The 23181-nt window shown below is 43.8% G+C and overlaps 1 protein-coding gene across 2 annotated transcripts in view; it reads left to right on the forward strand.

The window, feature by feature from the left end:
- Nucleotides 1-20497, forward strand: part of LOC308292090 (regulator of nonsense transcripts 1) — a 32956-nt gene extending 12459 nt beyond the window's left edge. Inside the window, exons 6-24 of one of the 2 annotated variants that reach the window (XM_080734321.1) lie at nt 1008-1169; nt 1448-1535; nt 1887-2000; nt 3197-3305; nt 4095-4254; nt 5853-5971; nt 6166-6330; nt 6499-6613; nt 7370-7513; nt 7836-8049; nt 8814-8931; nt 9193-9349; nt 9921-10063; nt 10681-10855; nt 11772-11853; nt 12820-12978; nt 13283-13509; nt 14150-14272; nt 14996-20497. In XM_080734321.1, coding sequence (XP_080590447.1) covers nt 1008-1169; nt 1448-1535; nt 1887-2000; nt 3197-3305; nt 4095-4254; nt 5853-5971; nt 6166-6330; nt 6499-6613; nt 7370-7513; nt 7836-8049; nt 8814-8931; nt 9193-9349; nt 9921-10063; nt 10681-10855; nt 11772-11853; nt 12820-12978; nt 13283-13509; nt 14150-14269 — 2571 coding nt within the window. In that variant the 3' untranslated portion in view covers nt 14270-14272; nt 14996-20497. The remainder of the gene's footprint in view (nt 1-1007; nt 1170-1447; nt 1536-1886; nt 2001-3196; nt 3306-4094; nt 4255-5852; nt 5972-6165; nt 6331-6498; nt 6614-7369; nt 7514-7835; nt 8050-8813; nt 8932-9192; nt 9350-9920; nt 10064-10680; nt 10856-11771; nt 11854-12819; nt 12979-13282; nt 13510-14149; nt 14273-14995) is intronic. The other variant, XM_080734322.1, reaches the window with a different exon arrangement.
- Nucleotides 20498-23181: the final 2684 nt, after the last annotated feature.

The following is a 23181-nucleotide window of genomic DNA, read 5'->3' on the forward strand; positions in this document are numbered from 1 at the left end:
GTATTCTTTTAAGGGATGCAAAGCCATTTTTAAGGATGCTGTCAGGGCATTCCACACACTGATGGCAGTGCAGTAGAATGATAATTTACCCGTGTTTTTTGTTGTAGATGGGTAGTACGTCATGACTGCTTAGCTCTCTGATTGGATATTTTCATGAGATACATGTATGTGAAGGAATAACATACAGAGATATCTGGGATTTATAATGTTTTTATTTTCATTTGTGAAATGAATCAAATCAAAGGCCTTCCAGTGGAGCGCATGATAAGTTGTGACTGTTGAGAGACTGTTGCATCACATGATGCTTTTGTAAAGGAAGTCACACACTTAACACACACACACACACACACACACACACACACACACACACACACACACACACACACACACACACACACACACACACACACACACACACACACACACACAGGTTGTTGTACCACAAGCGGTGATGCTGCCGCTAGTGAAAATGTCTTGAAACACATCAAACCTTCTAAATGGGTTTCCATTTCAAATCTGCTGCCAAGCCAATAAAAAAAGCTAAGGGGAAATTAACCTGAACAGGAAATGTGGTATGCCACCCATTATTTACGAATGAGTGCCATAGAATAAAGCCTTATTAGCTGCAGCTGTGTTACTTAACATTCTTAGTTGAGAGAGAAGACACTCGCTCATCCCAAACCTACTAGTATAGGCCGGGTGCTGGATCAAAAACAGTAACAGTGTACTTCCTCAGAGGAAGCGCCTGGTAGCTCGAAACGTTACCCAAGTAAATGTGCATTTGGGAGCAGCAATATTGGGGGTGGGATTTTTGTATTCTTAATTACTTACATCCTTGTGCAGACTGCCATGTTAGTTAGTTGTTACCTGGCTATAGTCTGAACTACAAAAAAAACCCAGGGTTTCATTCATGCCCCCCTTTAACTCTAACAGCCCTATACTGGCTACACTAGTAGTTAGGATTTCCTAATAAGGCAGTGTCCCTCCCTGACTCGTCCCCTCCTCAGGACAACCCTGGGGCCACCCTGGAGGACCTGGAGAAGCCCGGCGTGGACGAGGAGCCTCAGCACGTGCTGCTGCGCTACGAGGACGCCTACCAGTACCAGAACATCTTCGGCCCGCTGGTCAAACTGGAGGCCGACTACGACAAGAAGCTCAAAGAGTCCCAGGTAACGTCACGCACTGTTACTTTTGTCAAGCAAATCTGCATTTAGTTTTAATCATAGTCTTTTGAATAACATTTCATTTAGTTTTAGTCATATTTTATTCCTCTGAAAAGGTTTGGTCTAGTTTTAGACGACTAAATCTACAGTTGATTTTCTTGAGATTTATTTCTTTTGGCAGGCCTTGATGGCTGATTTTACACTTGCTGAAAATAGCACTTATCCAAAAATAGCAGCTATCTTCACTTCTTCCTTCCTCTCCTCTTCTCCCATCCTATCCACAGACCCAAGACAATATAACGGTCAGGTGGGACCTGGGGCTGAATAAAAAGAGGATTGCTTATTTCTCTCTGCCCAAGACGGACTCAGGTGGTAATTCTGTCAGCTTTTATATCCTCGTCTTATTGCACCCCCCCACCCACCACCCCTCTCCTCCAGTTGTTGTGTCGTATAGAACCACAGAGATTCCCCTCAGCATTGCACGCAGCATTAGCATCTCCACCCCATACCTGCATCCCTGTGTGGCGTGGCGTGCTGTGCTTTGTCTCGTTTTGTTTTGCAAAGGTTTTCCATTTGTTTGAGGTTTTTGTGTGCCATTTTGTGTGTGTGTGTCACGGTATTGTATAATAATAACAAAATATTAATGAATCATGAATTAATAATTTCAGCTGTAAGTATGGGTTTCCTTCTGAACTGGCTTTTTGTTTGGTACGGCTCTCACAGATATGCGTCTGATGCAAGGCGATGAGATCTGTCTGCGCTACAAAGGAGACCTGGCTCCGATGTGGAAGGGGATCGGACATGTGATCAAGGTCCCCGACAGTATCCTTTCTGTCTGTATCTCTGAAGACACCAAATGACCACCACCACTTTAACATTCGTCATATCGTCTCTTGTCGGGTGGAAACCGCAAATGTCCAAAACTGTGACTTTCCAGGATTCAAATTCAAAAATAGCAAATATCAAAAGTAGCACAAATCGACAAGCTCGAAGCACCTTGCACTGCGTTTTGACCTTGTAGATCTGCTACTTTTGTGTGAAGCTGTAGTATGATCAAGTAGGGCAGTGGTTTTCAACCTTTTTCACATCAAGGTCCATTATGTATTCTCCATTTGAGCCACGAACCACCATTTGATTACATTTATCCTTTCAGACCCAAAACGTAGAAGATTTTATCGTTTGGATAAAAAAAATGTACAGGTCCATTTGGTTTCATTTTACACTCAAGAGTTAAAGATCTACACTATATAAGGTTCCGTTTGGTTACCAACTCCATAATTTAGCTGGGGACCACCTGGAACCTCCTCAGGGACCACTGGTTGAAAACCACTGAAGTAGGGCATTCAAGAAGAAACACAAAGTTAGAATATGGAGATGAGAGGTTTCTGCCCGAGAGAGACGATATTCACAATTGTCATATCTAGAATGTAGTCAGCGGTATGTAAAATACTTTTGTAAGAATGGATGAAAAATGTCTTGTGTAGACGATGCCTGGTTTTTGGAGTCTTTAGTAGTTCTCGCACACACAGATGTTGTGTAGATGTGTCAACCTTTCAGCAGATGGACACCTTCCTCTCAATGTGTCCCTAGACGAGACTTACAAGCAATCTGTTTTTAGGGTGACAGGAAAGACGAGGGTAGCATTTCTCAGATTGAGCAAAGGCAACATGAAGAAGTTTCACTTTGTATCAGCAGGCCTGCTGCACGCACGCACACACACACAGTACAATGTTTACATACATATTTATGATATACATATTTATATAAATAAGCCCTATTGAATAAGCATCCTATTGTTATATTTGTTAAAAGGGGATGTTGGGTGAGTTTAACAGGGTGGCCTTTTCCACCCCTGACATCACAGCCTTGAGTATGGGAAATGTTGCAGGCAGGGAAGATTTAGATGTTATTACACAGACTTCCTAACAGATTTATTGTTTGAGCTTGCCAAATTATAGGTCAACTTCCATTATTTATCTGTGTTGAAGGCTGTCTGCCCGTGCTGGTTGCTTCCTTACAGTTTGTGTTTTCAGACTACGGAGATGAGATTGCCATTGAGCTGCGGAGCAGTGTTGGAGCTCCAGTGGAGATCCCACACAACTTCCAGGTGGACTTTGTATGGAAATCCACTTCCTTTGACAGGTAACGGTACACTGCACGTTCACCACAGTGATAGAAGACCAATGTGTACTCAACAATGTAGTCTTTTAATTCTGTCCAAAATACTATAAAAATCACACCTAGTGTGAAGTGAGCGGGGCTATGTATGAGTTAATTTAATTAAGCGTACCGCGAAGCTTGGTCAATGTAACCCCTGGGTGTACAACAAACTTTGAATTGTGCCAAGATGTAGTAGGCCATGCTTCTATCCTTCAGTTTTTCCGGACCACTTAATCCATATATTCTGAGTTTAACGGTGTCCTCCAGGGTTCTATACTAGGTCAGCTCTTTTTTTCCCCCACTACACCAAATCTCTTAAGCCGAAAAAATCAGGAACGCGTCGCATTGTGATTGTGTTAGCTCCGGACTCAACAGAATGACCCTTGTATAAATGGTGCATTTTATATAGCGCTTTTATCCAAAGCGCTTTACAGAGATTGTGCATTACATTCACCCATTCACACACACATTCATACACAGGTGGCGGAGGAAACCATGCAAGGCACCAACCTGCTCACCGGGAGCAATTAGGGGTTCAGAGTCTTGCCCTTCGACATTAACTCAGGGGGAGCCCGGATTCGAACTGGGAACCTTTCGGGAACCCGGTTTCTCTACCCCTGAGCTATGCCGCCCCTATAGATAGCTAGACTCCTGCAGAGATATTACTGGGTCCAGAACGGGAGCAGATTTGTCCCCAAACATGAAGCAAAACAACCTCCAGATATGACTCCCCCCTGCCTCCCTTATAACGCGTCTTGTTTGGTGTCCCAGGATGCAAAGCGCTTTGAAGACGTTTGCGGTGGATGAGACGTCGGTGTCGGGTTACATCTACCACAAGCTGCTGGGCCACGAGGTGGAGGATGTCATCATTAAATGTCAACTGCCCAAACGCTTCACTGCCCAGGGCCTGCCTGACCTCAACCACTCTCAGGTAACACACACAAGTATTGTTGCCTTCTGAGTGCTTTGTCAACATTCTGCACACTGGTTACGCTCCAAAAAAGTTTATTACTCGTCAACGTTTCGATCAATGGATCTTCATCAGGACAAAAGTCCTGATGAAAAACTTTTGTCCTGATGTGACAGTGACAGTGAGTCAAGGGTTCGTTTCCCGGCCTGACGGCCTTTGCCTCTCTCCCTCCCCCCGTTTCCTCTCTTCACTGTACTATCCAAAGGCAGAAAAGCAAAAAAATATACAGTATCTTAAAAATAAAAAGAACTGGGCGCCTGGTTGCCTAGTGGACCAGGCGCATACCATATAGGTATTGCCATTTCGGCATCAATGCCTGTCGGCGTCGCTGGTTCGATTCCCGATCCGAGCGACCTTTGCTGCATGTCACTCCCTGTCTCTCCCCAATTTCCTGTCAGTCTACTGTCCTATCCAATAAAGGCAAAAAGCCCAAAAACAAATCTTAGGGAAAAAAAAAAAATGATTTCTGAAGCAAGCAACTTGAAGATCTGTTATTGTACATCACTTCTAAAAACCTGGTCACGCGAAAGGGCTTTTCAGATGGGGAGCGACACAACGTCTGCGTTCTCGGCTCTCGCTTGCTTCTGCAAGGTCACACTTTGTGCTCCTCGTGGGAATAAACACGTTTTAATATGGCGAGCAGAAAATAATAACCTCTTAGAAGTTAGAATATGTAAAACCAAGCCACTCTACAAAAAGTGTTAATATAAGGCTATATACCTAGTTAATCATTGGGACAGGTCAAAAAATAAAGCCATGATGAACTAGCGATGATTAAACCCTTTTAACTTTTTTGGAAGAGTGGCTTGGTTTTCATCTTATATTCCTTTTTTTGTTTTTAACCAAAGACACCTTCCTATGCATAAGGGCCGATGCATACTCCACTTTAGAGACAAATTCATTTCGGTTCGGGGAGTCACAAAATCTCAGCAGCACTGAACAGCCGAATTACTGACTGGACTGTACCAGCCCCCTGAACCACTGAATGACGTCATATTGTAGTTTAGACAGAGCCCAACCGAAATAAAATGAAATCAAACCTCGGTTCGAAGTGAAGCGGTGAATTTTTATTCTATGTGTTCTAGAGCCATGAAATCTGTGTTCTAGATCTATACATTCTGTGTTCTAGATCTATACTTTCTATGTGCTTTAGTTCTATATATTTATGAATTCTGAATGAATTTGTGTCTGGAGGGCCAAATTGTCATGTGAAGCTTGACCAATCCTCAATTCTGCATGCACGGGACATGTACGGGACAGACAAGGCCACTCGTTGAGAATCTATGGGAATCCTCAAAAAAACATGTACAGGACAGACAAAGCCACTCCTTGGAAGCGGCTTTCACCGCTTCAAAAATCTCTAAAAGTGGAGTATCCATTGGCCCTAAGGCCTCCCTACCTGCCCGCCCGCGTCTCGTTGACAACGAATGAACAAGGCACGTCAAAGCAGCTGCTTGTGTGAAAAGCCCTTAAAACTCTTAAGCTTAGCTTTGTGCTTGGTCTGCATATTAGTGTTTGAAAGAGTGTTATTAACCAATGTTGTTGTTGTGTTGAACCAGGTTTACGCTGTGAAGACGGTGCTACAGAGACCTCTCAGTCTGATCCAGGGTCCTCCTGGCACAGGGAAGACCGTCACCTCAGCCACCATCGTCTACCACCTGGCACGACAGGGCAACGGGTAACACATCCATTAAACCACACGTTTTATCATTTATACCAGTGGTTCTCAACCTTTCTGGATCAGGGCTCATTTGAGAATCTCGAAAGTTCGTGGCCCACCGATCAGATGGGCAAGGTTTTAATGAACACTTTTAGTCATTATGTCTGCAATATATTTCCTTCCTCACCATTGTGTGTGTGTCCGGTCTGCAGGCCAGTGCTGGTGTGTGCTCCCAGTAACATCGCTGTGGACCAGCTCACCGAGAAGATCCACCAGACCGGCCTGAAGGTGGTCCGGCTCTGTGCCAAGAGCCGAGAGGCCATCGATTCTCCTGTCTCCTTCCTGGCTCTGCACAACCAGATCAGCAACATGGACAGGTCAGTGGCAGGATTGATTACTAATCAAAGTCTGACCTGTGTGGACTGGACACTCTGTTTACTATCCTGTTAGCTATGCTAATGTTACAATATTACATGTGTGTGTGTGTGTGTGTGTGTGTGTGGGTGTGTGTGTGTGGGTGTGTGTGTGTGTGTGTGTGTCCTCAGCATGCCAGAGCTTCAGAAGCTGCAGCAGTTGAAGGATGAAACGGGAGAGCTGTCGTCTGCTGACGAGAAACGCTACCGAGCTCTGAAACGCACAGCCGAGAGAGAGCTGCTCATGGTGAGAAGCACACGTGGGCAACAGATGTTGACCGGGACGGTTACCTCTAGAGCCTTACTGATATATCGGACATTATTTGACTTTGTTGATCGGTATGGGCAATTTAGCAGCTGATATGTCCCAATTTGTACCTTCCAACATGTTTCCAAAATGGCCGATCTACAAGATCAAAACTGCAGAACGGCTATTTTTGAAAAAGAAAGTAAAAAATCTTGAAGTTTGACATCCGTTTTAGCACTTTTATTTGCTTTTATGCGATCGGTTTTAGTGCTTTTACCGTGTTTTTGGAGGACGATCGCAAGCGTGCCCATTTGCCGTGCGTGTGCTCCGATTTGTTGCGGTGCTTTAACACCCTTGCTGTGTGTGAGCGAGCAGTGGTTTCACTTTTTGTTGTTTTCACTCTGGCCGAGCTGCTCTCCAATTCATGCGTACCCGGCCATGTGACGCTGTGGAAACCTAGAACCGCAGGAAAGCGTGCTTCTTCTACAGTTAAATGGGACTGGTTGGGGAACGGATGTTTTGTTTCCGGGTCATTTCGTCTCCTAGCCACTATTAGAAACCGAGGCTCAATCAAACGGTAGACAACGGCGATCTTAAGCTTGTAAAGCTACAGTACAATCTTGTTAAAGGGCCACATTACATAGAGGAGACATAAGTTGGAGAAACATACAGTAGAGAAGTGGTAGGACTCTGTTGAACTAAAGTGTGTTGGGTTTTGACCCGGAGCTTCTCCACCTCTCTGTGGTGTTCCTCCAGAACGCTGATGTGATCTGCTGCACCTGTGTGGGGGCCGGAGACCCCCGTCTGGCCAAGATGCAGTTCCGCTCCATCCTCATCGACGAGAGCACACAGGCCACCGAGCCGGAGTGCATGGTTCCTGTGGTGCTGGGGGCCAAGCAGGTATACAACACACACACACACACACACACACACAAATACAGTACCTGTGGTGTTGGAGGCCAAGCAGGTATACAGTATGTACGCGCACAAGCATGCATGTATGCACACACACACACACTTAACACCAAAGGACGACAATGTAATTAAGCCTTAGGGCTTCTTTGTGTTTTATCCTTTTGACAAACAGTATGTGTGCATCTTCTGTATGTTGCATTATGCATTGTTTAATAAAGAATGACGTCAATTGTGCTATTTTCTGTCCTGAATTAAATGTTTAAACGACTTGATGGCATCATTGGTTAAACTGCAATTCGTCCTCCAGTTGATCCTGGTGGGAGACCACTGCCAGCTGGGACCGGTGGTGATGTGTAAGAAGGCAGCCAAGGCAGGCCTGTCCCAGTCCCTGTTTGAGCGTCTGGTGGTCCTGGGGATCCGGCCCATCCGCCTGCAGGTCCAGTACCGCATGCACCCTGCGCTCAGCGCCTTCCCCTCCAACATCTTCTACGAGGGCTCCCTGCAGAACGGAGTCACCGCCGGTCAGTGCATGTCCACTCTCTTTATACATTTATATTGGACTACAGCGCATGCCGAAATCTTCTTGTGGCCACAAAATAAGAAGTCTGATGTCTTTGAGATTGACAGCTGTCGCACAGTCACGGTGGCCTGGCAAAACACTGTGTGGGCAATTGCGGTTAATTCACAGATGTTTCATTGTGCATTCCAATCAAATAATATTTATTGTAATAAGCTTAATTTATACTCGGCAAGCAACAGTGTTGCATTCTAGACAAAATGATCAAACTGACGCGATGATGACTAGCAAATTTTCTTTTTTTGGATGTGATGTTGTCAGTAGTCTTATGTAATGGATGTCTTCAGCAAATGATAATCCTCCATCAACTTTGGTTTGCTTCTATGTTGACATCAACCCGTGGCTTGTTGTAAATTGATGTAATATGCTGAGATGATCTAGCCTAGTGTAGCCTGACTAATATCACTGCAGAGAGCTGTGTGTTTTCTCGCACTGGCAGATTCGTCTGGTTTTCCAGGCTAGAAATTATCCAGTAAGCGCAAATTTAATTGACCTAAATTGAAGCAATATTTCTCTGGAAATAGACGGACCCCGAGCCGACCGGTAGAATTGTACATTTTAAACTGAGAATATTCACATAATATTCAAACAATTATTGCCAAAACCAACTTGCGTAATAAATAGGTATTGTATAATGGTCTTTACACACCGGGAGCTTTTTATTTTATTTCTGTTTGTCTCTTCTATTCTATCCTCCATCCCATCCAGGCGACCGCATCAAGAAGGGCTTTGACTTCCAGTGGCCTCAGCCAGACAAGCCCATGTTCTTCTACGTCACCCAGGGCCAGGAGGAGATTGCCAGCTCTGGAACCTCCTACCTCAACAGGTAAACACTTAAATAACTGCTGTGCAAAGGACTCCACACATGACTATGTACAGTATGTGTCTGTTTGGAAAAGACTTGGGTCACTTATGCATAATTGACGTTGTCGGGCAGATAAGCGTCTTGCTCAGGGACACTTGGACATGGGCGGACTGTGACTTTGTCATTACCAGACAGCTCCTCTACCCACCAAGCTACGACCGTCCCACCGTCTTCTGTTCCTTATTTGCAGACCAGTAAGTCATTTTCATGTGTGTGTTGTAGGACGGAAGCATCCAACGTGGAGAAGATCACCACCAGACTGCTGAAGGCTGGAGCCAAGCCGGACCAGATCGGCATCATCACACCCTACGAGGGCCAGCGCTCCTACCTGGTCCAGTACATGCAGTTCAGTGGCTCCCTGCACACCAAGCTCTACCAGGTACACTGAACAACTTCCAGCTCTTCATCTTTTAAACCTTTAAGACCTGAGGCTGATTCTAAAAACAATGCCTTCTAAATCAGTAGTTCTCAAACTCTTTTGTTGGCTGCGGATCCCTCCCTCCCAGTCTGAAAATGTTTTGTGCCAGGGACCTCCAAAAGAAAAGATTTGTCTTAACAAAAATAGTATTCAACATTTTTCAAACACTTTAAAGTATGTATTTGTTTAAATGGCAGATGTACAAGAACCACTGTTATAAACCAGTGTTATAATTGCTGATACGCCGATGTCAATCAACAAGGCGAGCATCGGCCAATACCGACGAATGGCTGAAAAAGTGGTTCATCCCTACTCGCTACACGTGGACTCATGTGTCCCAGCAAGTCGTCCCCGAAGGTTCCCTGAGCGATCAGCTCTCAGGGCAGGGTTTGAAGGCGTTTACACCCATCCTCGGGGCCATCAAGTAAAACGTGTGACCAGCTGACCCAGGACCCATTAGTTGAATGCCATTGCCAAGTGTGACCAGGGCCTCTTCCAATGTGTGTCTTTTGTCCCTGCTCTCTCCCTGTAGGAGGTGGAGATCGCCAGCGTGGACGCCTTCCAGGGCAGAGAGAAGGACTTCATCATCCTGTCGTGCGTCCGTGCCAACGAGCACCAGGGCATCGGCTTCTTGAACGACCCTCGCCGTCTCAACGTAGCGCTGACCAGAGCCAAGTAAGTCTGACCGCCCTGCTGCCTGACACTAGTGATGTGTGGAGCCTAGCCCTTCTTCATGATTTATACTTGGTTGCACATCATGTTGTGCATTGAAAATCTACAAGCTCGTCACATGAGATACAGAGTATCAGCTGTGTCTTGTGTACGGGACGGGTACAGATTTTCGTTTTGGTTCCTCAGACATTGTAGCAGCTCTAGTAAACGACAAACAATAATAAAAGAAAAAAGCAACATCTGCATACAAACGCAGCTGTTGTACACCAATGTTGCCAGTAGAGGGCAGTGTGACTCCAGACATATTACACATTACACATAAGCTTACCCATTTTCTACATATACATACATACATCTCCTCTCATAATTAAAGTATGGTACAAAGATAATAAATACTTTTACTTTACTTTTGTTTATTTAATTAGACAGGACAATGCATATTAATGAACATTCAAACATCAAACTTTTACATTTCAAGGACCACCATAACTCTTGACAGTGTACAAATAGCCCTGTAAGGTCTGTGGCCCCCTCACTGTCTCCCTCTTCTCTGACCCTTGTTGTTGATGGTATGTTTAGATATGTGGGCGATTCTCTTGTTAATCACGGTGTGTGTTTAGATATGGGGTGATCATCGTGGGGAACCCCAAGGCCCTTTCCAAGCAGCCTCTGTGGAACCACCTGCTGAACTACTACAAGGAGCAGAAGGTGCTGGTGGAGGGACCGCTCAACAACCTGCGAGAGAGCCTCATGCAGTTCAGCAAGCCTCGCAAGCTGGTCAACACCATCAACCCTGTGAGTTACACCTACAATACTAGATCTGTAAGCAGGTCAACACCATCATCCCTGTGAGTTAGACCTAAAATACTAGATCTGTAAGCTGGTCAACACCATCATTCCTGTGAGTTAGACCTAAAATACTAGATATGTAAGCCGGTCAACACTATCAACCCTGTGAGTTACACCTACAATACTAGATCTGTAAGCAGGTCAACACCATCATCCCTGTGAGTTAGACCTAAAATACTAGATCTGTAAGCTGGTCAACACCATCATCCCTGTGGGTTACACCTAAAATACTAGATCTGTAAGCCGGTCAACACCATCAACCCTGTGAGTTACACCTACAATACTAGATCTGTAAGCGGCTCAACACCATCATCCCTGTGAGTTAACACCTACAATACTAGATCTGCAAGCTTTTTGATATTTCCGGCCGGGTTTGGAGTTGCAAAGGCCCTAAGTGTCCATTTGGCTCCCAACTGTCAATCATTTCGCTGAGGAACCCCACGGGTGTCCCCAGGCCCCATGTTGAGCACCAGTGGTGTAGAGCATGTCATCTGGTCATGTGAATTTCTGGACATTTCACTGTGACTCATGGACAATTCTTTTTAAAAAAAAGGTTTTTGGAATATTATTATTGGAAAAAGCATATAGTCTCTCGTGTGGAAACCTCATGTCTAAAACTGTTACTTTTAAGGATTCAAATTAAAATATCAAGAGTAACAGAACGACAAGCTCAAAGCGTGTCGCTTAGAGCTGTGTTACGAGCTTGCAGATCTGCTACTTTTCTTGCTTTCGTGTAGACGCTGTAGTATGGATCAAGTAGGGCATTCATTTAGAAAAAAAAAAGGTTAGAATATGGAGATGAGAGACTATTCATGAAGCCTGTGCACAGTAACAACTGACATGTGTTGATGTATGTTGTCAGGGGGGACGTTTCATGAGTACAGCCATGTACGACGCCCGTGAGGCTCTCATTCCAGGCTCCGCCTACGACCGCAGCAACCCAGGTGAGTCTAATCCAAGGGTTCCCACACTTTTCAGACCGTGACATTTCCCCCACTCACTATGAGCTTGTTGATCCACTATTTTCATAATGTATGCCTCTTTCTTACATGATATTTGACAATTTTGTGTTAACTCATTGAATGCCCTTTTCAAGATGGCCGCCAAGTACCAGGATGCCACGTTCCTAAATTTCTAGTGCACGGATCAATTTTTAGTGCACGGATCGTGCACACCCATGCCTAGATGATGCACCATATGTGTAGTACTTTTTAACAGCTTTCAAACAAAAAAATCCGCTTGGAAATCCGTTCAGGCATTCATGAGATACAAGCCTTCAAAGTCAGACAAAACAGCCATTTTTGACATTTTGAAAGATGTGTTTGTTATGGGGCTAAACATGCAATTTCGCAATTGCGATCATGCCTAATACATTTGAGGCATTTTTAGACATTTTTTTTATAAAAAAAAAATTTGAATTTTTTAATTTTTTTTTTATTTTATTTTTTTTCAAAATGGCTTCCAACTCGGGAAACTCGGGCTGTGGCAGCCTGGGACTACTGTAATAACTCGGGAAACTCGGGCCTTGGCAATCAATGAGTTAAAAAGGTCTTTAAATCATTCAATTGTAACTTTAGAAATTAGTGAGAAAACAATGTTGCACAAACCCATTCAGGCCGGGTACACATTTTAGTGTATGGGAGGGGCTTACAGTACATGTACAGTATGTTGCAACATATTTGTTTTTGTAGGCTACATTCTGATTTAGGCCTAACTATAGGTTAGGCCTAAATGGGTTAAGTTAATCATCTGAGGACCCCCCTAAAATAATCTGAGGACCCCCAGTTTGGGAACCTGTGATCTAATCGATGAAGAGCTTCCATTGTTGGAAACACTGCATTTCTATCCACCTTTATCACCTTTATCTAACGTTCTAGTCCAACAGTGTAATAACGTGTGTCTCTCGGCAGGGCGTCCATCCAACATGTACTTCCAGACTCACGACCAGATCGGTATGATTGGGGCGGGGCCGGGCCACATGTCCCTGAACATCCCCATCCCCTTCAACCTGGTCATGCCCCCCATGCCCCCGCCGGGGTACCTGGGCCAGAGCAACGGACCCATCGCAGGTACAGTACAGATACCACCTTATCAACCTGTCTGAATGGGAAACGCAGAATAGGTTTAGAATGAGAATACCAAAACAACATCATTCCAACTCACAGATTGGTACTTGGCCGAACAAAACATTTATTTCAAGAGATTATTGTATTTATGTATTTGCTTTAATCACTGTGTATAGTGCATTGTCTAATTGCAGTAAAATGTATGTTATTAATGAGCCATCGGTATATGTTGTAGTGCAGCATTACTTTGCACATTGTGGATATACAGTACGTCCGTGATTGACTGAAGTGATTTTGGTGCCTCCAGGCCGTGGAGGTATGAAGGGGAAGCCGGGCCGCGGAGGCAGGCAGAGGGGACGCGGTGCTGGCAGCCAGGGAGCCGGAGGCCAGGGGCCCAACGGCCCCACCAGCCAAGCCAGCCAGGACGGGGCCTCCCAGCCCTTCTCCCAGGGGCCCCTGACTCAAGGCTACATCTCCATGAGCCAGCCTTCCCAGATGAGCCAGCCTGGCCTCTCCCAGCCTGAACTGTCCCAGGTAAGAAACCTCAATCCATCCATTCTCTCCCAGGTAAAACCTCCTGAATCCATCTGTTCACCATCTGTTGTTTTGGGAGTATCAAGTGGAATGTGTAATTAAATGTTGTCTATGTATATTGCTGAGTAATTAATTGTTGTACTTTGTTCTATGACAGAGAAGCCATCATATTTGTGCAACGTAACATTTGTATTGCTGTGCTGTAGATAATAATGCATAATAGGATTAATGTGACCTTGTTGAGACTCATCGCATTGTTTCTTGATGATGCATTTTATTTATTTTTCATTTAAACATATTGTTTTGATTATCACAATACTATTAATAACAATTCATTTGGCCACAATAAAGGGGGTTCCAGACAATACGCGGTCAACGCCTCCTTGTAATTGGGAGGCGGGCGGCTATTTCGGCTGCGCGGAGAAGTTTAGAGGCGGAAATACCGCGCAGCGTTTACTCGCTGAGCGAGTGTGTTTGTGTAACACCGCGGCGCGACCGCCGCTGATCCTAGCGGAAGCCTCCACGGCAACTGCGCCTCGTTTGAAGGGCCCTTAATCGTGAGATGAAATGTTCATACTGTCCCATCCCTAGTCCCACAATATGGCTTCAACACTGTGTTTCTGTCCCTCTTGTGTCACAGGACAGTTACCTTGGTGATGAGTTCAAGTCGCAGATGGACGTGGCTCTGTCTCAAGACTCCACGTACCAGGGTGAACGAGCATACCAGCATGGTGGGGTGACCGGCCTGTCACAGTACTAGAGCGTACGTACCACACACACTACTGCTTAAGAGGGCGCCAGGGGCTAAACCTTAACCTTGATGCAGAAACCTTGCATGGAAGACTGAATACGGTGCACTAGACCAGTGGTTGTCAACCCTTTCAAAATAATCCCCAAAATAATCATATTTGAACAGAGGACCCCCCACCACCCTGACGAGCACTAAGAGTTGAGGCATTACATTTTGTATGACACGGTTTTATTGTGAAAAAAGCAGATCTACATGCTGTGAGCATGTAGATCTGCTAGTTTTCACAATTTCTGCCTCTAATATTTGACAATTTGGCCATTTGTCATTTTAGAGGTATTAAACAGTACTTCAATTGTCACTTTAGAAATGTGCATATACCCTCAATACACTTAAACCTTATGTTGGTTTGTTTACTGTTGAGGAAGAAAACAATGTTGCACATTAAGTTAATCATCTGGGGACCCCACAAAATTATTTGGGGATAGATCAGCTATTTCTGGGGAGAAATTGGATAAATTAGAACATTCTCGCCCCCAGTTGATGCTTCATATCCATATGAATAAAGTCACCTGGCTTATTTGTTTATTTCTTTAACACAGTTCTTATATGACGCGACCAACATTATGGTTGCACCTCTTTTAGTCATCAGCCAGGTTTTGTCAAAAGATCATGATACTGGGACCCTGGAGTTTGTGGACAGATATCTGACGTGTTCCTCTTCGTTTGTTCCTTCAGGTTACTGGAAGAACGGAGCTAGGCTTGTGTGGAGCTTAGTTCGTCCACATTTTAATCTGGGTAATGATAAAAACACAAAATGGATACAATCTGTTTTCCTCTGCTACAACCGAAGCAACCACCCTGTGAAAAGCGACGGGAGAGCGAAACCAAAACCAATCATGAAGAGAGGGCGAGAAAACGAGTGAAGCGACGGGCGGCAAGTGAGAGAGATGGAGAAAAGAGAGAGAGGGAGAAAGCGACGGAGCGCTGCCCGGACTCGAGGGACGAAGTGACGAAAGAAGCAAAGAAGACTCAAAACGGCGGGCAGCGTGGTCACGCTACATCGAGGAAACCGCAAGTCAGGAGACTTCTAAACGGTTTCTCTTGTTGGGTGGGTGGGGGGATGTAAACGAGGCTGTGACCTCAACCAGCCCCCTCCCCACGTCTCCTCCTATCACCTCCACAATACTCCCTCCCACACCCCTGTTCGCTAACGAGGAAGCGGTCGGCTAAAAACTGACATTTTGTCAGAGCGGGGAAAGGAGTCAAAGTGCTCGAGCTGAATTTGTAGAAAGGAACGCCATCACACTGGCGATGCCCCCCTCCCACACCCCAATCCTCCCCTGGAGTCTATTTGTTTTTGAAGCCGCTTGAGACCCCCTCCCCTCCCTGTGATCATTTAGATTAGGACGGCAGGGGAAAAGCAGCGGCTGTGAACTTCTGGACTCCCCCCACCCCCAAAGAGAAAATCTTCAGCGAGCCTGAAAAACAAGAGTGAGCAGCAGCAAGTCGACACGCTTTCTCCTCGTCGTTCAACTCTTGAGTTGGTTGGGAAACGTTAACGATTCATAGAAAATGGTTTCTGCGCCTAAATGTCTGACGTTAAAGAACTTTGCATTGAAACGCCACTTGGCTTTTTCAACGGCTCTTTAAACTGCAAACGGGTGGTTTTTGGACGACGCGTCACTTGCAGAGTGGCATGAGGATCTCAGACGGAAGGATTCTCGAGGCGTGACTCGCGGACAAACCCGGGACCCCCCCCGGCTTACACCGCCACTATGAGACGATTCTTTTTAGGAATACCTTTCTTATTGCAGAGCACAACAAAAAAAGAAGAAATTATTAAACGCGACCAGCATTGAATATTCTACTCAATGTCATTTTGAAGTTCCAGCAAAAAAAAAGGAAACAAAATAAACCTTTCTTTTTTTTAATATTTTAGAAGGGGCTGATGCTTTTGGCCCCGTGTTTTTTGGGCAGAGGATTATGAGAATTATTATTTCTTGCTTATTATGTATGCTTAGATTTGGCGATGGCTTTAAAAGGACGGCTTTGCTTAAAGGGGAATTCTCTTGTGAATGTTGGGAACTTTAACCTCGACGTCGTACAAAATCCCTGTTTTTAAAGTGACCGGAAGCGGCGAGGAGGGTGGGGGATAGTAACTTGGTGTCATTAGCGATATGTTGGTGCATTCATTATCCACAAGCGTCCCTACTTTGGGTCCAATATTCGGCAAAAATAGCCAACCTGCAAGGTCATAACGTGTTGCGATGTGGCGCATTATGGGGTTGTGAACTGGCTATTTTCTGCAGAGATACTTTGGTCTATAGGGAGGGAATGTAGGGGATTTAGTATATATAGACCACTGAGGAGTTAAATAAGGATATAGGGTTTAAGTGGTTAAACCAGGAAGGAGAAAAGGAAGGTGGCTTAGGCTGGAAGATTGAGAACGCAGCATCGCCCAAATGTTCCGAGACACAATATTAGTTTTTCCCAACATGGCTGGGAAACAAACACGTGTGCTTGTGTTGCGTCACGTGATAAACTATTCTGTCCACCCCAGCTTGCCAACTCAGATGGCGCGTGCAGGCTATCAGCCGCCCGCTGCGGGCACTCGCCAACCTCAGGCCTCTGCTGTCGGCGTGTCTGCCTTGTTGTCAAGTGATGTATGGGACAAAAGAAAAACGGCGCTCCTCTTACCCAAATCCTCCTGGGGGGAAAACGAGAGCTTCCAGGACAAGTAGTTCCACTTCCACCCCAGCTACATGCTGGTACAGAGTCGTGTCTAATTGACTGGTCTATCTACCACGACCTTCAACACTCTGAGGCCCTGTTGAAAGTCTAGTTGGATTTGAAACGGGTTCAAGTTCCTGCTGGTTTTTGGGGAGGCACAAGCATTTTTCTTTTCTTTCTTTTTTTTTTTTTTACCATAAAAGGTTGTGTATCTGTTTCCGGAACCTGAATGCAACCAACCTCTGAATGAAGAAGATAACCATATGAACGCTAAAGTCCTGTATTCTGGGGCGGCCGACATATTAAGTGTAGGGGGGAGGGGGGTGGGGAGCCTAGTATATATCCCTGGGGAACTCCATTCAAGTATGTATATTGAGTTTAAGTGCTTAATACAGATGAATAATGTACTTCCTAACAAATCCTTATTATTACTTCATCCTACACTAGCTGTTTACCTCTAGTATCCCTATTCTGGGGGTGCAAACATTTGCGACACACAACGTGTTGTGAGCTTGTAGATCAGCTATTTTCGGGGCAAAGGGATTTGGTGTAAGGGTAAAACGTAGGTGGGCTAGTATAGAGCCCTGGGGGACTCCGCTCAACTAAGTGTATCGTCTCTGTCGGGTGGAAACCTCATACAGTATGTCCAAAACCGTTACTTTTCAGGGTTCAAATTCAAAGGTAGCTGAAGCTCAAAACCCATTGCTTCACACCGCATTTCTAGCTTGTGGATCTGCTGCTTTTGAGTGATGCTGTAGTATGATCGAGTAGGGCATTCATTTACGAATAAAGAAAACATTTTAATATGTAGAGAAGAGGTCTCTGCCCGATATAGTCTTTAAGGTGACGTTAGTGAGGGATCCCAGTTGAAATTGAACAGGAAAAGAAGTTGCGTGAACCCAGTGCCTCTAAAACAATCTTCAGACCAAACATGAATGTAGGTGAACCCAACGTAAATACTGTACCAGCACATCACAGGGCTCCCAAATCATTACCAAAACATTGATCATGTCATATTTTATTACTTCTTTTTAAAATGTAAGATAGGTATAATATGACAATTGTCAGAATTAGCCAGTATGTATTGTGAGATGTGATGACCGATCAGAAGCGAGGCGAGCCACCTTCCTTCTCTTGGGACTAGACTGGCAAGAAAAGATGTATTTGTACTGACTTTAATTTGTTATTCAAGGTTTTTTTTGGACTTTTGATCTTTGATCACGCTTCAGATTTCTTTAGGACCCTATATCCCAGAAGTTGTGACCCAGGTTATTTATACGATCCCCTGAATTGCTACCACCATATATACGTATATAATTTTGCTATGATGCGCGAGGTTTTCCTTTGCTATGCTTGTGTGCCATGTTGTTTTCAGGTCAGTCACATCATGTACTTTTACTTTTAAGTCCTTTTTGTGTAGCGGTTGGTTTGACAACATCAGGTATGGGGACTCCCATGTGGTCCAAAAATTTACCCTTTTGGGTCTGTAACTCTTGAGTGTAAAAATGGAACTGCACAGGATTGTAGATTGGGGTTCCAATACTGTTTTGTTCACAGCTTCTTAAACGTTTTCATGTCAAGGACCCCCAAATTGATATGGTTTTGGCCACAGACCCCCATCTGAAAACGTTTTGCCCCCCCCCCCCCCCCCAGAAGAGAAGATTTGTTAAAATATATACCCTAAAGATTTAAAAACGATTGTAAAGGGGGAAAAAAAGTAGATGTAGAAGCTCAAATGACTTAGATTTCGTCACAACCAACTGGCTTTTTGTACCATTTGTTTGGGCTTTTTTTGTAGAAATGTGGAATAGAATGTTAACATTTTAAACACAAAAAAATCCAAGCCATATTCCAAGTGTTGTGCCGTGCTGTACTATTATATTATTATATATCAGCAATTTTTGAATAGTCAATGTATAAATGGATTAAGTGGATAAAATGTTTGTGATCATATTTTAACATGTTTAGCTGGGGACCCCCCCCCCCCGTACCCCACTTTGAGAATCACTGCATTAGACCACAGACCTCCATTTGATACCATTGTTTTGTTTTTATCTTTGGGACCCCAATCTACTCTGTAAACAAATCCTCTCTGTTCATTGGACTCTTGAGTGTGTACAAGTGGACCCGTAAAGGTCCATTTAGAGTTGAAGAGTTGGATCCTTGGTGGGTTCCCTGAAACCCAACGCTGAGAGCCAGTGACGTGCGAGAAGGTCGAGTCAAGTCGACCCTAAAGAGAATGTAATGTTTTTATTTCCATTTCCTTCTAGTTAAAAGAATTGTCCCTCTGTGTACTTCATTTCCTTGCTTTATATTTTTTACCACAAAGAACAAGATGACAATCACGCTGTCCAGTAGATCTTGACACGTTTTGAAATCGACATGCTTAATAAATAGAAACATTTAGCCTGTTTGATCAGCAATGAGAGTTCTTTGTTATATTGTTTACTTTCATGTGTGCAATCATCTTTCACCACATTCTTTCACCTTCAACCTGGCATCCACAACGACTTTGTAAACCATTAGTTTCACGTTTCAGTAATTATCCACAATTGTCAAAAGTAAAATTTTAAAGTTTCAAAAATCTTCCAAACTTGTCAGGATTTTTTTTAAATGGCATATCTATGAAGTTGCACGTTGAGTTTGTAAAAATGCTATTTCTGAAATATGGCATAAGTATATTGCCCTAAAAGCCAAAGTGAAGCTTTAAGTGCAGCTTTAACTACTGGGGGGAAGAGATGTCTTTTCAACTGGCCATCCAAATGGGTTATTGGTGTACAAGTGATATTAATCATATAAACTTTGTCGGTTTATAAATTCAAAATAGCAAAGCTAGCCGATCTACAAGTTACTCCTTTCGAGCTGGTAGATCAGCTACTTTTAATTCACTGACACGTATGATCAAGCAGGGCTTTAATTTACAGGGGCGAAAAAAAAGTTAAAATATGGCGAGGTCTCTGCCCAACAGCAACTATATGTTCATGAGGCAATTGTTTATCCCCCCCAAATCATGAAAACTGATTTGACCTTTGAGTCACACAGGTCAGAGTCCAAAAATGTAGTCCCTGCACTTGTGGTCTTGTTGGGAAGTATAGTTGCATATCCACTTAGCAAACAAAGGCATCAGAAAGTTTTGAGTTAACTGACAACCGGTGGTGAATTGAACTGTTTATACATGTTATTCGCATCAAAGTGCATCTTATATATCAAACAACTCAAACAAGACATGATGGTATGATAAGTTCATTGGAATGATTAGTCTCATTTGCAGTGAAGATTAATCGCAGCATTCATTGTTGTTCCTTTGTTGTGAAAACTGTCAATAAAGGTTGCTTATGTCAAAAAGCAAATTATTTTGGGAGGGGAAAAAAACAATGAATGCACGTTTGTCATTTTTTAATGCAAATTTCAAAAATTACAATATTCCATGATTAATAAAGGCTACTATCAAATTATGTACAGAGTTGAACTAATCCAGTCCAGTGTCATTTATGCCTCTTTTCCACTATGAAGGGGCTCATCCAGAACCTGTTCTGCGATTGTTTTCATTAGAACTAGATGAAAAGGGTAGATATGTACAGGTCTATTAGTCAGGTTCCTTATGTATTTTTGTCTGATTTTTGTGAAGATTTGTAAAACTATACATTTTTGGAATCTTCAGAGCATGGGGAATCCAAAAATCAATGTTCCCATTTGCACAGACACCTGCAAAGCCGCCATTTTGGACGTTCAAAATGGCCGACATAAAATACATCATTTGTGCTATCTTGGCTTCTGGACAACCTAGAAACTTAATTAAACATGCCAATCCTATGTTTTCTGGGTCAAGGAATCAAATGAGTAAATGTTGGGTGTAAAATGTTCCGGACCCCCACCCCCTTTCTGGGGGTTATCTATTTTGGGACCTCCCAGAACAGTACGCCAGCCAGTTAATGTCCTAATTTCATAATATTAGAGTTGTTTTGTAGGTTTTAAAACCTCCTGGGTTCATTTATTATACTTTTAAAGCAGCCAGAATAATCCTTCTGACCTTTGGTTGGGGTCTTTCCTCACCTGGGACCCCCAGACAGACCCCTGAGTCTGTCTCAGTAATCGCTCTGCTCCAGAACAATGTTAAATTAGATCATAATTGAAGCATAAAAGTTGTTGTAGCTGGGCTCTGAAAACAAAAAGGAGTAGTAGCAAATACCAGGGGTCTTCCACAGGGAGCTACTACAGAGTTACTACAGGGGCCCACCAAATCTTGATGGGATTTGAAACTTGAATGTTTTTATGTATTCAGGGTTTATGTACCGATGTTTCTGGTTGACATTGGCACATTTCACTCAGGTTTTTTCATCTCACTTATGTCACTTCGTCTGCTGACCTCACTCAGCAACGAAATATAAATAAACGAAAATAAAACAATTCAGAGGAGGCAAGCAGTGATCACCGCATGATGTGCACTGCAATGTAGTTTCAAATGCACTACATTGCAGGCGCTTTTTGAGAATAAAAAACTAAAAAAGAAGAGGAAGACACGTGTGACATGCATGATCTGGGCAGATTGCCCCAGGAAATGTGCCAATCTCAACCCAAAACAACGGTATTGTACTTTGATGGTTTATTAGTATTCTCAGTATTATTTATACATTCTTTGTGTTGGACAGTTATGGTTGACAGGTGTTACTGCTGGGATTGCAATATTTAAGCTATTGCAACTTCATATTTTGGGACACGCAGACTAACATGTCCATTTATTGCACTGCACTCACTGACAACACAACACACCCACCTCTGTGTTATCGTCACCCCAAAACCCGCACCCATCCTCTTAAAGAGCCCATGGTCAATTATGCCCAAGGAGATTCACTACAATACAGTAATTTCAGACATGCAGGATCTATTCGTCTTTATCATCGTCATCTTCAATGTCCAACCTAATAGTGTTGACACAGTCTCCACCATAGCATAGAGTGGAAGGCAGGTTATTTGAGCAGGGAGGGCAAGACCCCTGACTGGAACATACCCTCCACTCTCTGAATTTCACCCATTTTCTTCGATTGGTGGAAGCTTAGGGCAATTTGTCAGGTATGATTTATCCCGCATTGTGACATAGTTGGCAAGGAGGATATGTGGTAGCAGTGCAGCACGAGTTGGTTGTTGGACCTTTTGAACTGTAAACACGGCATGCAACATGCTCCAATGACTGCAATGTTGATGGAAGCTCACCATTAATAAGCTCAGTAGAAATGGAACTCTTGCTAAGGTCCTTGAAGCGGTTAATGGCTGAATGTCATCATTATCAGGCTTCAAGTAGGCGTTGACCCATGACGAATTGTGTAGGCCAAGGAACCCTTGACATTTGTGACATTCAATAACTTGAACTCGCTCAAATATATCTACTTACTTTTGTTTTGTACCTTGGCTTTGACTGTTGCAAATTTACAGCAGTGTCAGAAAGTGGAGGGTATGTTCCAGTCAAGTGTCTTGCCCTCCCTGCTTCAAAGGCTTTTTTTATTGATTTGATTGAAGTATTTATTAGAAGTCTTGCATAGGATAAATTACAGTTTCATGACAGTACAGTTCACTGATACAAGGTCAACTAAAAGGAAACTAAGTTAAGGCATAATACGTTGAGATCCTTCGCTTCAACTCATATAAATATAGGCAATACTTGAGCTCATCAAATGTGTCTGCAAAGCAGATTGCAAGGGATGGTGCAGCTGCTTAAACAATACAAACAAAGACTGTCAACATTATTAGGGAGGACATGTAGTGAATCTCTTTGGGCATAATTGACCATGAGCTCTTTAAGAGGATAGGGTATTGGTTTTGGGGTGACGATAACACAGAGGTGTGTATGTTGTGTTGTCAGTGTGAGTGCAGTGCAATAAATGGACATGTTAGTCTGCGCGCCTAAAGTAATACCTTGCAACAGGGACGGCTCCAGGGGGGGGGGGCTAGAGGGGGCTTTAGCCCCCCCTAAGCCCGCCCTCCCCACAAACTCAATTAACACCTGTCAACCATAACTGTCCAACACAAAAATGTTATAAATAATACTGAGAATACTAATAAACCATCAAAGGTTACAGTTTCAAATCCCATCAAGATTTGGCGGGCCCCCTCCTGTAGTAACTGAGGACCCCCCAGGGGTCCCGGACCCCCTGTGGAAGACCCCTGGTATTTGTTACTACTCCTTTTTGTTTTCA

This window comes from Nannobrachium achirus (genome assembly GCF_963921795.1).
Source record: "Nannobrachium achirus genome assembly, chromosome: 1".
Classification (NCBI taxonomy): Eukaryota; Metazoa; Chordata; class Actinopteri; order Myctophiformes; family Myctophidae; genus Nannobrachium; species Nannobrachium achirus.